Genomic DNA, 13,678 nt, shown 5'->3' with positions numbered 1-13,678 from the left:
CAACAGGTAAAGACAGGCACTCAAGGAGTGGAGACAGACAGGAGCCCAGCAACAGAAGCAGGTGGGTGGCAGTCAGAGGCAGCCAGCGTCAGTGAGGCCCAAGGAGGCTGACAGACACCCAGGGCAGACACATGGGCACCCTGAGAGTCAGACCCTGGACTTCCTGCTGGTCCACCTGGGGGAACATAACCTGCAAAACCCCAGCACTTGAGAGAGAGCAGTCTGGTACTTGTGGCCGACTCATCTCTGAGGAATTCCATTTCTTTGGGCTTTCCTTCCCATGCCAGGGCCTGAGAGGCGCCCAGGATCAAGTCACCCGACAGAGACGGATGTCTGCTGAGTGAAATCTGATGACTCTGACCCTGACCCAGACAGATATCCCGAAGCTGTCATGCCCCACTTCAGGAACCAGAATCTGAGCTCCACCGGACAGCGACTCACCCAGGCTCAAAGTGAACTGGTGGCAGAGCCGGCTCAAACCCAAGTCCTTTCCCTGGTCCCTGCCTGCCCGGGGGTCAGCAGGCCTCAGGGGCCAGGAAAGGGAGGGCGGGTAAGTCAGCCAGAGACACATCCTGCCGAGCCAAGCCCGCCCTCTCCCTTAGCACCAGGGACAGTCTGGGGACTTCCCACTCTAGATGTCGACCCTCAGAGACGCCTCCCTTGAGGGACCCTGAACAGCCACAGAAGCTGCAGTCATGAGAAACTCCAGGTCAGTCAGGCCCCTGAGAGGAACCCAGTAGGTGGGACAGGCAGAAAACCTGGCTCAGAGAGGGGCTGGGGAGGACCAAGACCACACAGCAACACCTACCCACCCCGCCCTGAGGTCTGAGTCTCCACCTCTCGGTCTGCCTCTGACTGAGAACCGTCCCTGGGGACAGAGGTAGTCTCACCCGGAAACCCCAGGGCACAGAGCCACCCCCAAACCCATTCCTGGCTCAGCGTCTTGGTGACAGACACTGCTGGAGGCTGGCCAAGCCTCTGCTCACCTTTCTGGGGCAGGGGCGCGAGTCTCTCTCAATTCTGGGGAAGTCTGCCGGGGTCTGCATGGTCCCACGCCTGTGGCCAGAGAGCCTGGCTACTCCCCTCACTTCTGCTTTTTCAACTTTCCTGGCCCAGAAGGAAGGGTCCCTGACCCCCTCCTTCTCACTTCCCCCTCTGCCAGGAGGAGGGACAGAACGTGGGCAAGGCTCCCCTGCAGAGGAGGGGACACCGTAGACCCCAAGCCCCCAACTCCAGGGTGGACCCAGAGAGACCCCTCTCCTCATCTCCTCTGATCCTGAGGAAGGGAGACCGGGACACAGACAGAAGTCACAAGGAGAGGCAGCAGCGACACAAGGGGCACCCTCTACCTGCAAACGTCCCCAGGAGAGAACGGGGCGGGGGGGGGGGGGGGGCAGAATCCACCAAGGCCACCATCTCTGACAGTCTGGCCCAGGACATGGGCGTTCCCTCCCCTGTGGTGACCTCCCCATGGCTGGGCCCACCCAACATGGCAGCCCACAGAGTGGCACGACCACACTCAGTGCTGCCCTGAAGAAGCCTGTCAGCCCAGGGCCCTGGGGCGGGGTGGGCATGGGGCAGAAGGCATGGACCTCACAGGTAGCTGTGGGGCAGGGTGGGGACCAGGCCCGGCCCTTTGCCACACGGGCCTACCACATCACTCACCCAGGACCCGCACAGGAACTGACACACACACAAACGCACACAGTCCACTGATCGGAAACCATTTCCACAGACATCCCCTATGTGGAAACACGCCCCCACGTACACAGCACTTCCCCTTCCAGTCCCCACAGAGCCCCTGACAGCAGTCTGAGGAGGGCCTGCTGGCTGTTGTGCAAGATGCTTCCTTAGACTGAGGCCTCTTGTTGTACCTCAGCTTCTTCTGGAGGGCCTGGGGTTGCCCTGAGAGCCTCAAAGCTCTCTGGTCCAGTACCAGCTACGTGGCCCCCATCGACTCCCCACTACCCCCGTATCCTTCAGAAGCAAAGGAAGGCTCTCCATGTACCCATGGCGGGGTACAAGAAGGGGCAACAGGAAGGAAGCTGTCTCCAAACTGCCTTCACCGAGGGGTACGTGCAGGGCCTGGGAGCCTCCGGTGGCAGCAGCAGGGAGGACAGCACCAGACCCCACCCCCTGGTCGTGGCCCCACTCCCCCCATAGATACTTCCTCTTATTTACTTCCTCCCACAAGGCAGCTGGAGAGAAGCCCAGAGCGACCCCCCCCCACCGCCTCCAACACACACCCTGCCTGATCCCTGGCCTGTAGGGTCCCCATCCCGGGCCTCCCTCCAGCAGCTGCAGCCCAAGCCCACCTGCTGATCTCTGGCCCTAACGACACCAACAGCCCCTCCCCCAGCTGGCAGCATCTGCAGGGCCTCCCAGGGGTACCCCCTCTCATGGGGCAAACATCTCCAGACGCCTCTCCCGGCATGCCTCTGGGCAGTGGGGCCACAGTTCCCAGGCCTCCTTGAGAGGCGAGCTGGCCTTGGGTCCGAGGCCAGGACTGGCATGCAGTGACAATGAGAATCGTCCCTCTTAACTGAGCATTTATTGCAGGAAGCCATTCTTTCCTTCAGCTTTTATTGGTGTGGATTCTGCCAGGCTCAGGTGTCCTACTCCAAGGGAAGTGCTGTCATCCCATTCCAGAGAAGAGGAAACTACATTCAGACAGAAAGTGACTTGCCCAAGGCCACCCGGCCAGAAAGGCGGAGAGCTTGGGGCAAAATTGAAGCCTACAGGCTGAAGCATTTCATCATCACTCTCCTTTCGAGGCCCGCCAGCCTGCCTCCCCTCTGGACATTACTCACAGCTATGGGCCCCCGGGTGTATCCCCAGGCCAGGAGCCAGACACTAGGAGGCGCACGTGTTAAGGAAGACTCCAGCCTTGTCCTCAGGCAGCTCCCCCAAATACACAACAAAAGGGAACTATGGTACACACAACAGCACAGGCAAGGTGCTGGAGTGGCCCACAGGTTCTGTCTGCCTGGGGTGAGATCCGGGAAGATGCGACAGTCTGGCTGGACCCTGAAGATGAACAGGAGCTGGTCAAGCAGAGAGGAGGAAAAAAGACACTCCACGTAGAGAGCATGGAAAAGAGGCCTGAGGCCAGGAAGGCCGGGTGGGAAGTTAAGAACAGTCTACTCATTTGTTCCCATGCAACTCTCTCTTCCTATCTGAGCCTCAGTTTCTTCTGTAAAATGTTCACACCCTCAGAAGGTTGTTTCGAGAAGCAAAATGGACCACAGAGATAAAGAGATGTGGTAAACAGAATGCCCTGAATGGCAAGGGCATTCTTACCGCTGCAGGGTCTCCTCTGGGCAGGCTGAAGGGACAGAGTCCACGGGCCTCAGGTGTTGAGATGGTGGAGGGTGGGGGAGCATTCCCCGGCCAGTCCCAGGGAAATTCCCCTCCAACACCTGAGACTCCCAAGGCTCCCCAAAGTCCACAATCACATCCTGCCTGAGCTCCAGCCAGGGGAGCATGAGGGATCCGGGAGGGATCAGGGTTTCATAAACAGGAAGAGAGGAGGGGAGGAGGGGAGACGCGCAGCTCTCAAAATAGACCTGCAGGCGCTTCCAAGGGGTCCAGCTCCGGAGATAGCCAGGGAGGGGGCCTGGGGTGCCCAGTCCACCCCCAGGAAGGGAGGGAGGGTGAATGGAGCCCCAGCATGCCTGAAGGACCAGGTGCACATGGGGAGCTCTCATCCTAGACTGCAGTCCTCTCTACAGCTGCTAAAACCCCAATCCCTTCTTCTGCCTGAAACAGATCAAATAAACAAGCATTAAACACCAATATGATGTCTCAAACACTGCTGGATGCTCCAATTTATGCACATCACTTTACCTCCTTCTGGGTGGCCCTGATGGGTGGACTCTATTCTCCTTTTACAGAAGAGGCATCTGAGCCTCCGAGAGGTAAAACAACTCGCCCAAGGTCAGCCGGTAAATAAGAAAGAGGAGCAGGATTTTGAACTCAGAGAGCCTGCCCCTCCTCCAAGTAAGACCTCTCCTCCCCCTGGAAGGCCCATTTCTCTCTCCAGCTGCCCAAATTCCAGCTTTCGAGGCCCAGGCAAATGCCAGCTCTGTGGGGAAGGTGACCTGGTGCCCCACAGCCCATGCTTCCTCTTCTGCCACACACAGCAGTGCCCATCCACCTGGTCCACCCTCAACCTTGAGTGTGGATGCTACTAGGTTCCCTGGGACGTGCTCATCTCATCATGCCCCAGAGAGGCAGGTAGGAAGGTAGTATATTTCATTGCCCACTGTCAGGCCTGGCACTGAATGGAGGTTCTATGTGCCCACAGCCTGTTCTCCATCACTGCATCCACCACACAGCTTTCTTGTCACCACCCTTCCCCAACGCTGAGAACTCCCTGAGGGTGGGGTGTTGATTTAATTTTGGGGTTCCCAGTGCCATGAAAATGTGATGATGCAAAAGATATACCAGCTCCTTCCACTGCACAAAACGATGAGGTTCTGACCACCGGCTGAGCGCCCCCTGGTGTGTTGAGCCCAAAAGTGGGCACTAGGGATGCTACGAGATTCTGCAGCAACAGAGAAGGTGAATGAGCAGGTGCCGAGTAATGATGGAAACGGGTCACGGGGACACAATGCTCTTCCTCTTCAATACTCAGTGTGTTTCCTGGGCTGGGAGGAATGTGGGTTCTGTGGTCAAGCAAGACCTGACTTCATTGCCCACTAGCGATATGACCTTGGGCTTCAACTTTCTCATCTGTACAATGGGGAGAGTAACAGTTTCTACCTCTGGGGGTGTTATGAGAACCAAATGCAAAGCTCTTGGTATGGCACTTTCTCTCCCTTAACGTGGCATTCAAGGCTCTCCTGCCCCATCCATGTCCAGCCTCGTCTCCCTTCCCACCCCAGGATCCGCTCGAGAAGCAGGAAGAAGACACAGACTTGGGATCAAATGTCGGTTGTCCACCTGGGTAAGTGCTTGTCCTCTCTTAACCAGCCCCTCTAGCTCTGAGGTGAGAAGCTGCACTCACTACCAGTTCCCTCAAAGCTGCAGGCACCTCTGCAACCCCGAGAACTTACAGTCCCAAGATCTGAACATCTGGATCTTCACTGGAGACCTACAGTCCCTTCATTACTAGGCATCCAGGGGTAGCTATGTGGTGGGAAGAGATTCTCCCACATGAGGCTGAGACAAGTCAAGGGGCCCAGTCCACACGACTCGGCCTGGCCTTTGGTGACCCAAGGTTGCCATAGTAAAAAAGAAGAGGGGGTGGGAGCCTACTTCTGTTGGCCTGCCCTACCCCAGGAAACTCGGCTCCCTTATCTTAGGAGGCTGAGTCAAGACAAACATCAGGGCCAGCCCTCGGTCTATCTCAAAGGTCGGGCTTATGGTCTGGTACCTAGGCAGACCCAGGCCAGAAGGGCGCGGCCACTAACAGGCAGTGGGGCTGAGCAACACGGCCAGGCACTCAGGCTGCCAGGGCGAAAGCTACTGTGTGCCAGGCAGCTGCTCTTCCATTTGTCCTTCATGTCACTCCTGAGAGGTAGGAGGCCGGTACCATTATTCCCAATTTACTGCTGAGGAAACTAGACTCAGAAGGGAGAAGCTTCAGGTCAAATGGTGATGGTGGAGGCAGGTCTAGAACTCAGGTCAGCTCTCCTGCCAGAACTCACGCCCTGTCCTGCCTGGCGGCTTCCACAGCTCCCTCCCAGTCAGCAGCTCTGCGACCTCACGGCACCTTGAGGATCGGGTGAGGTCATTCCCAACACTGCGATGAGAAAGCCCAGGCCAGATTGTCCCCCAGCCTCGGCAGTGCTGTCAACACACAAAACCAGGAACTGGGCCTGGAGGGCTGAAGGGAGGCGCCCGAGGGAAGCAGAGAGCGGAGAGGTGAGGGAGGTGGCCTGGGGCTGGGAGCCCTGAGAAACGGGCTGTGTGCCACATGCCAGGCACTGGGTCCTGGTCTGACTGGACGCCACCAGGTTCCCTCCAGCGCCAGGTGCCCAGACCATTCCAGGCCCTCGTCAGGCCCAGTGGACTTGAGCCTCTCCCGTCACCCCTTCACCCTCTTAATACAGTCAGCCAAGCCACCACGGGTAAACAAACAGAGGAAGCATCCTGGTCTGGGTGACGGGTAAACCTGAGTTCTAGCCTGGCTTCTGACCCTAACTGGGCCATAGTCCACTCACCTGAGAAACCAGAAGGTTGAAGGGAGTAATCCTGACATATGGGGTTGCCTCCAGTATTAGGTGGGACCAGAGAAGGACTTGGGCTTCCCTGGTGCCTCAGTTGGTAAAGAATCCACCTTCAATGCGGGGTTTGACCCCTGGGTTGGGAAGATCCCTTGGAGAAGGGAACGGCTACCCACTCTAGTATTCTGGCCTGGAGAATCCCATGGACTATATAGTCCATGGGGTTGCAAAGAGTTGGACATGACTGAGTGACTTTCACTTTCAGAGAAGGCAGGCTGAGCTGGGCCAGGGGGCCTCACACCTGGGTGGGACAAGGTCAGTGTCTCCCTCCTCTCCTACTCCATGCAGTGACTCCGCCCCTGACGATCCTTACCTTGGATGGCTGAAGCCCAGCTTCTTCCCCTGAGGCTTGTCCATTCTGGAAAGGAGAAGAGAGAGTGGGAAACACTGTCAGAACTTACCAGAGTGGCACAAAGCAAAGACAGCCCCTATGGGGCACCCCGGCCCTTAGATGCTCCCAGTGGCTAGAAGGGCCCGGGAGGCAGGGGTGGGAGTTCTGAGAGGGCACAGGCCTCAAGCCTCCTGCAATCACCCCGACTCAGACAGCCCATTTTGGGCACCCCTCTCCCCTGGTCTCTGCCTAGAAAACATCTCATCTTTGAAGGTCCGGCTCAAATGTCACCTCCTCCCAGTGAGAAGGAAAGGACTGTGTGTGTGTGCCAACTAACCAACTCAAGAGACCTCAGTTTCCTGATCTGTAACATGGGTATTTACATCCACCTCCCAGAGCTGACGTAAGGGCTAAAGGAGACAAAGTCTGGAAGAGTGTCCAGCCCAGAAATGCCCTGGCCCTGCCTTCTCTGGGACCCCTCTCCATCCTTGCAGAATCACTGCTACTCCCTAGGAGCCTTCATTTTACCACTTATCACAATGCAGGGACTACTGACTCACGGGCCGTGCATGCTAAGTCACTTCAATTGTGTCCGACTCTTCGTGACCCCATGGACTGTAGCCTGCCAGGCTCCTCTGTCCATGGGATTCTCCAGACAAGAGTATTGGAGTGGGTTGCCGTTCCCTTCTCCAGGGAATCTTCCCCACCCAGGGATCGAACCCACGTCTCTTAGGTCTCCTGCATTGGCAGGCAGGTTCTTTCCCACTAGTGCCACCTGGGAGCCCCTCCTAATAAATGGGGAGCCCTGGGAGGCAGAGATTAGGCTTTGGTGCTAACAGCTGCTCTCTTCCGGGCCCCTGCTGCACGCCCAGCACTGCGCTTGATGCCTCACACCTGTGGCACCATTAAACCCTCCTGACCTGGGCGGTAGGCCCGGGTCCCATTTGGCAGAGAAAGAAACTGACGCGCAGAGGGGCCTAGTGATGGCACCTAAGGTCACACCACTGCTAAGCGGGGATTCAAAATCCGGTCTCTGACACCAGGAGGTGCTCAAGAGGACTGAGGATGAGAAGCCCAGTACCCAGCCAGGGCAACAGAGAGGCAGGCATGGGAGCTCGCCCCTGGGCAGTCCTCCAGGCCCCAGATTTCGCCCTTTGCTGGGTACTGTCCACCCTGGGTATACCACCCCTTTCCTGTGTGATATGAGGTGAGTAACCTACCCCATCTGGGCCTTGGGAAGCTAAAAGAAGCTGTCCCCAGCCCTCCTGCGCAGCAAGAGTGTGGAGAAACCAGGGAGACCCAGGACTTTGGAGCCAGGGGCCAAGTCCACAGGGCAGCTGCAGTCTTGTTGGCAGCAGCGGGCACAGCTGTGCTCTCCCCGTTATATAATCTCCCCGCTCCTGGAGCAGCACTCCCTCCCCACCACTCCCTGGACATCCTGCCCCTTGAACCCCCTTAATGCCCCTAATACTCCCCAGGGGCCAGGATTCCAAGGCCCCACCATATTTTTTTTCTTTCTCAGGAGCTTGGGGAGCAGGACCGGGTGGAACCAGGCCTGAGGGGAGGAGGAGGAGGTGTGATGCCTTTGTAGACGGAGTTCCACTTCACCCAGCATTGTAGACTCTTGACATAACCCCAGACGGTAACAAGGGCCTACACACCAGCCTCCCCCATTCTAAGCCCTCACCCTTCCTAAAACTCAACTGCAATCATTACACTTGAGTAAGACTCCCCTGGTCACTCACTCACTCACTCCTTACTGAGAACTTTCTAGGTGCCTGGCCTCAAACTCTTCCATGGCTTCCCACTGCCTGTGGGATAAAGTCCCAGCTCCTTGGTATGGCATTCAAAGCCATCATCTCCAACTCCCACAGGTGATTAATGTGGGTTCTGGAATCTGACCTGTGGGTTCAAATTCTGGTTTCTATCACCTGCATAATAATCCTGAGGTTACTTCACTTCTCAAAGCTTCAGTTTCCTCATCTGTGAAATGGGGATAAAAGTAATGTACCCCACTGGGTGGCTTTAAGAAGCAAGCAAAATAATGTCTCTAAAATACATACATCCAGGGACTTCCCTGGTGGTTCAGTGGGCTAAGACTCTACACTCCCAATGCAGGGGGCCCAGGTTTGATCCCTGGTCAGATCCCACATGCCACAACTAAAGATCCCAAGTGCTACAACTAAGATCTGGCACAGCTAAATAAAGAAATATATATATTTTTAAAAAGTACATCTGGCATATAACTGGTCCACAAACAATCACCATTTATTACTATTCCTATTTTGGAGCTAAACTGAACAACCTGAGACCCCGAACAGACCAGCGTGTCCCCAAGCATTTGCATGGTGGCTCCTTCTACCAAGAAAATCTTTCCTGCCCAGTCACTTCAGCACACTCCTGGTCTTTCAGGACTCAGTTAAATGTCTTCTCCTCTGTCCACACAGCCTCAAGTCCTTTCCTCCCTCCTCTGGGCCTCACAGCACCAAGCAAACCTCAGATTAACTCAGGGAGGAGCCACGGCTTGTCCAGTATTGTCTCCTTGGCACCCAGCTCAGGGTCTGGCACATAGCCTGTCAAATGAAACCTCAAACCAGCAAAGCGAGCAAGGAGGCCACAGTAGGTTGTTATTCCCATTTTTCAGATGAGGCTCAGAAGAGCTGAGTGACTTAACTGCAGCCCCTCCGTTAGAAGGTAACAGACATGGGGCTATGACCCAGAGTCACGTGCATACCCAGTGAGAGAGAGCAGGAGGTGGTGGGTGAACCCAGAGGAGGGCGCTTACAGAGAAGTATCCTGGAGGATTCAGGGAGCCTGTTTGGCTGCCTCCAGTCCCAGGGTCTGACTTGGGTACCAACCTGATGGAACCCCAGGCCTGTAAGAGCTGATGCACAAGGTCTCTAGTGGGGAATGGGTGGCCCTGGAGAAAGGACTAGGAGTGCAAAGAGGACCACAGGTGACCTTCCCCTTGAAAGCCAGAGTCCTGGGAAGACAGGGCGCATCTGCCCTTCTTGACTGACTGTTGCACAGAGGGTGGAAAGAACACAGGTCTGCAGCCACAAAGACAGAGTCCCTAATGCTAGCTCTGCTAGCCACTCATTCTGAATGTGTCCGTCACATTACTTCTCTGAGCCTTGGTTTCCTCACCTGTACTCGGAGGGCAGGTCTGTCGTGTTCACAGTGACACCCTGCTGGTTGGAGAAGTACCTGTCACACTGTAAGTGCTCAATAAATATTTGCTGAATGAATGAATAAGGACAATGATATTGACCTTGCAGAATACTGAATGAAAGACCTTGTCTACGAGTCTGGTACAGGAAAGGGCTTCTAGCCTCTTACGAGGATGGAGACTCACTCTTCTCCCACTTCCTCAGAGAGCAATACTCATGGGCATAGCAACTGAGGGACCCCAGGCCATTATTTTCCCTCCCCAGAGGTCAGAGATGGGTTCCAATAAGCATCCTTCCCTCCCACCCAAGCCGCTCTGTCTTGGGAAGAGAAGCGTCCAGGGCAGTGTCTGGAGAAGCCAGGCAGCAGATGGACAAAGACAGCACGTGCCCCACAGGCAGGAAGCAGCCCCAGGAGTTGGGTTCAGAGCCCAGCATTGGCAACCCTGCCCGCTGCTGGAAGCTGGGGGCCAGGTGCCAGGGTTGGCTGGCACTACTAGCCCTCAGCCAAGGCTGGACAGGAGAGTCTGCCAACATCCGGAGCCTCTTCTGGAGCACCTTCCACCTGGCCAGCTTGATCCCAGCTCTTGCCTGTCCTTAAGACTCCCCCTACTGGGTAGAAGACAGTGAGAGATCTGGGTTCTAATTCTGACTCTGACATTAATTCACAGGCCAGTTCCCTCTGAGTTCACTTGTTCCATATGAAGTAAGGGGTAATAATCCCTACCTTGAGAAATTGTTTGGAGAATTAGTTGATTTTAATAGGGTCACAGTGCTGAAGTGGGGTGGATGGCAGAGTGAAGCTCTGCACCCAGCGAGGCTGGGCCTGGGGCCAAGGTTACTGCGCCCAGCAGGGCCAGGGGAAGGCCCCAGCAGAATCCTCACCCACACTTCCAGTGGGTTGACTCCACCTGGGCCACACCCCAGACAAGGCCCTGCCTCCAAGCAGCCCATTTTCAGCAGCGTCACAGGGAGGGCAGATCCCAGGCCTCTGCCAAATGCCCTGCCAGTCCCTCGGCCTGCCTCCCTCCCGGCCAGGAGCCTGTACCTGCAGGTCAGGGTGCTGTATCACTTACATGTCACCTGGGCTGAGAACAGCGAGGCCCTGTTCTCCAGTAAGAACCTGCACCCAACCCGCGCCCTGGCTGCTCCGTGTCTCCTGTTACCCAAACAATAACACCGAGTCGCCTGGCACCTCCATGGAGTGGGGAGGAGGAAAATAGGCAGTGCCCCTTAGGGCTCTGCACCCTCTCAGGCCCAGAAAGCCGAGGCCAGAACTCAGCTCTGGCCAGTGGAGAAACAGAGGTCCAGAGAGGCTACGGAATGACTGAGGGTCATACTGCGAATCCGAGGTGAAGCTCCTGGAGAAATCATAGCCCCCCTAATCCAAGGAAATAAGTCCACCTTTTTTTCCTCTCAAAGTTCAGGTGCAGTAGGACTAAAACTGAGTTGAGTTTCCTGTTTAAACCTGGTCCCTGCCTCAGGATTTCCCAAAGAGAAGCAGGAAGCAGTGCCCTGGACTGGGAATCAAGGTTCTGGGTGTCTGCCTTCCCGACTAGTATAACCTATGGTAAGTCCCTCCCTGGCCTCTCCCAGTCCACCTTCCTCTAGAGAGGCCTAGGTCTCAAGGGTGTGCCAGGACAAAGGAATTTACCAACCCCTGTGCCCCAGTCCTAGGGGGTGGGCAGCCCGTGGATAGGGGCTGCGGAGGGCCATGCTCCTCAGTTCGGAGGGTGAGTCAGCGGGAGAACTTCTGAGCTGTGCAGGGCCCGTAAAAACCCCATGGCAGGAATCCCAGAGCAATTTACTCCAAATTGCGCCTTCAGGTTGGTTACCTAATCTTGCCGCGCCCACCCTCCAATAGCCAGTGTCAGCCATGACCATCCCTTTAAAGGGGCAGCACACTCTGGGTGCTGGGGACCCAGGATCCTCACTCAGCTCTCAACCAGCGGCCCTGAGAGGCAGGGCACTTGGTGGTTGCCCCAGGTAAGAGAGGGCAGAGGAAGGAATCTAAACGGGGAGGGGTCCGAGTCCCAGCCAGAAGAAAATCACTCTGGGTCTCAGGCTCTCTGAGGTTTCCATCGTTGCCCTCATATCCCCACATCCCTCTGGAAAGGCAGTATCACCTACTGTCCTTCCCATAATGAGGCTGAGAGGCAAGTTTTCTTCATCTGCTGGTTCAAGGGCTTGACCTTGACCCTGGAGGGTCAAAGGGCACAGGAAGAGCCGGCCTCTGCAAGGTTAGGGCCTAAACCACAGTATCCTCAGAAGGCAAGAGTTGCTTATGGAAGAGGCAAAGGCCAAATTCTCTGGAGGCCCAACCCTTTTTATGGGAGGGGGCAGAAACCAACGACCTCCTCATCTCCAGGAATAATTTTCTCAGGTCTAAGGGCTTTTCCCCATTCTCTTCTCCCCAGCCTGGGAGAGGTGACACAGGCGTCCTCTGACCATAGCCTGGGGCAAAGAAAACCAAGGGTTTCAGCCCCAGATGGGCAGTCACCCCAAATTCCACAACTGCGACGATCAAGAAGGAAAGCCTTCTAAGGTCAGCAGCGGAGACACTGGGAGCTCTTGGGGTAGGGCCGCTATGAGACATCAAGAAGTGGGGGGGGGGGTGTCCCATGACCCTTGTCTCTTGTAGAATCCAAGACATCTGGCATCCCAGCCCTGGGCCGTGTGCCCTAGTGAAGGAACCTCCTACAGCTCCGGGTACAGGTCAGAGGTACGTGTGGGGTGAGGCGGGGGTCAGATCTAAGCGCAGCACGGGATTCCCTCTCCGGGGTAAGGGGCTTCCTGGGGGCTTGGCAGAACGGTCCCTCGCGCACACACACCCGGGGCATTAGGGGGTGGAGCCGGAGACGAGGCTGGAGATCGGAGGGCACTCGCGTCCTCGCGGGCGCCCGCCAGGCTACAGCGGCGCCGCGGGCCGCCCCGCCCCTGTGGGGACTCGGGCTTGCCGGCCGCCGGCGCCCGTCCCCCGCCCAGCTCACTCACCTCCGGGTCCAGCGGCACCAGCTCCATGAGCGGCCAGGGCTCCTTGAGCTGGGCGAGCGGCATCGCGCCGCCGCCGGGCCGCCCGTGCTCCACCGGCGGCCCGAGCCGCGCCGCCTCCTGGGTCCTGAGGTCCCACGCTCAGAGCCCCCAGCGCCCCCTTTCTCCCCGCCGAGACCCTCTTGCTCTGGCTGGGCCGTCCGCCGCCGCCGCCGCCGCGGCACTAGCACTTCGGCTCCCTCCGTCACCCGGCGCCGCCGCGCCCATTGGCTACCTGCGCGAGGGGCGGGGTCAGCGAAGCCCCGCCCCGGCCCCCGCGGCGCGGCATTCCCAAGGAGGACCCCCGCCTCCGCCACGCGGGGAGTGAGGCCCCCGCCTCCACCGCGAGCCCCGGACCCACGCTCCGCCCAGCCCAGGAGAGGCCCTCCTGGCTCCTCCCTCCCAAAGCCGGTCCCCGGGGCCCAGACCTCGTTAGGGCCACCGATCTCCCCACACTCAGCACATTTGGAAGAGTTCCCCAAGTGCCCCCTCTCTCTGCAGCGGGCCTGTACCCCCTTATTCCCTTTACCTCCCCATCTCCCCTCAACCCCACCCCCCACCCCCAGTTACACCGAACGTCCTAGGCCTGACCCAGGGAGAAGCTGGAAAGGAGCTTGAGCCCTACTCCCCTCGTTGTGAGGCCCTAAGACACTCCCCGCATCCCACCCCCCCCCCCCCCGCCCCCAAAGCGACACTGGCATCCCCTGCGCCCCAGCGCCGGTCAGGGTACGGATCTTCTTTCGCCACCATCAGGGCCCACGCTTTGCTCTTTTAAGCCAAGTCTCTCCAGAATCTCTCCAGCTGCAGACCCGGCTCTGGGCGGATTTGGGTTTGCGCCCCCTCTGGGGAGGCCAGGGCCCAGGCTCCCAGGATCCACCGACGCTTGGGATGCACTTGTAGTAAGAGACGGGGAGAGGGAT

The 13,678-nt window shown here is 57.6% G+C and overlaps 1 protein-coding gene across 2 annotated transcripts in view; it reads right to left on the bottom strand.

Moving 5' to 3' along the window:
- The window catches only part of RPS6KA1 (ribosomal protein S6 kinase A1), a 37,202-nt gene extending 24,271 nt beyond the window's left edge, over positions 1 to 12,931 (bottom strand). The window contains exons 1-2 of one of the 2 annotated variants that reach the window (XM_020909195.2): positions 12,723 to 12,931; positions 6,544 to 6,588 (exon numbers count right to left, since the gene is read on the bottom strand). In XM_020909195.2, the coding sequence (XP_020764854.1) occupies positions 6,544 to 6,588; positions 12,723 to 12,785 (108 nt within the window). In that variant the 5' untranslated portion in view covers positions 12,786 to 12,931. Of the gene's footprint in view, positions 1 to 986; positions 1,094 to 6,543; positions 6,589 to 12,722 lie in introns of those variants that run through there. The other variant, XM_020909196.2, reaches the window with a different exon arrangement.
- Between the last annotated feature and the right edge of the window lie 747 nt (positions 12,932 to 13,678).

The sequence above is a fragment of the Odocoileus virginianus genome, chromosome 30 (assembly GCF_023699985.2).
Source record: "Odocoileus virginianus isolate 20LAN1187 ecotype Illinois chromosome 30, Ovbor_1.2, whole genome shotgun sequence".
Taxonomy (NCBI): Eukaryota; Metazoa; Chordata; class Mammalia; order Artiodactyla; family Cervidae; genus Odocoileus; species Odocoileus virginianus.
This window is presented reverse-complemented; position numbering and strand designations above follow the sequence as displayed.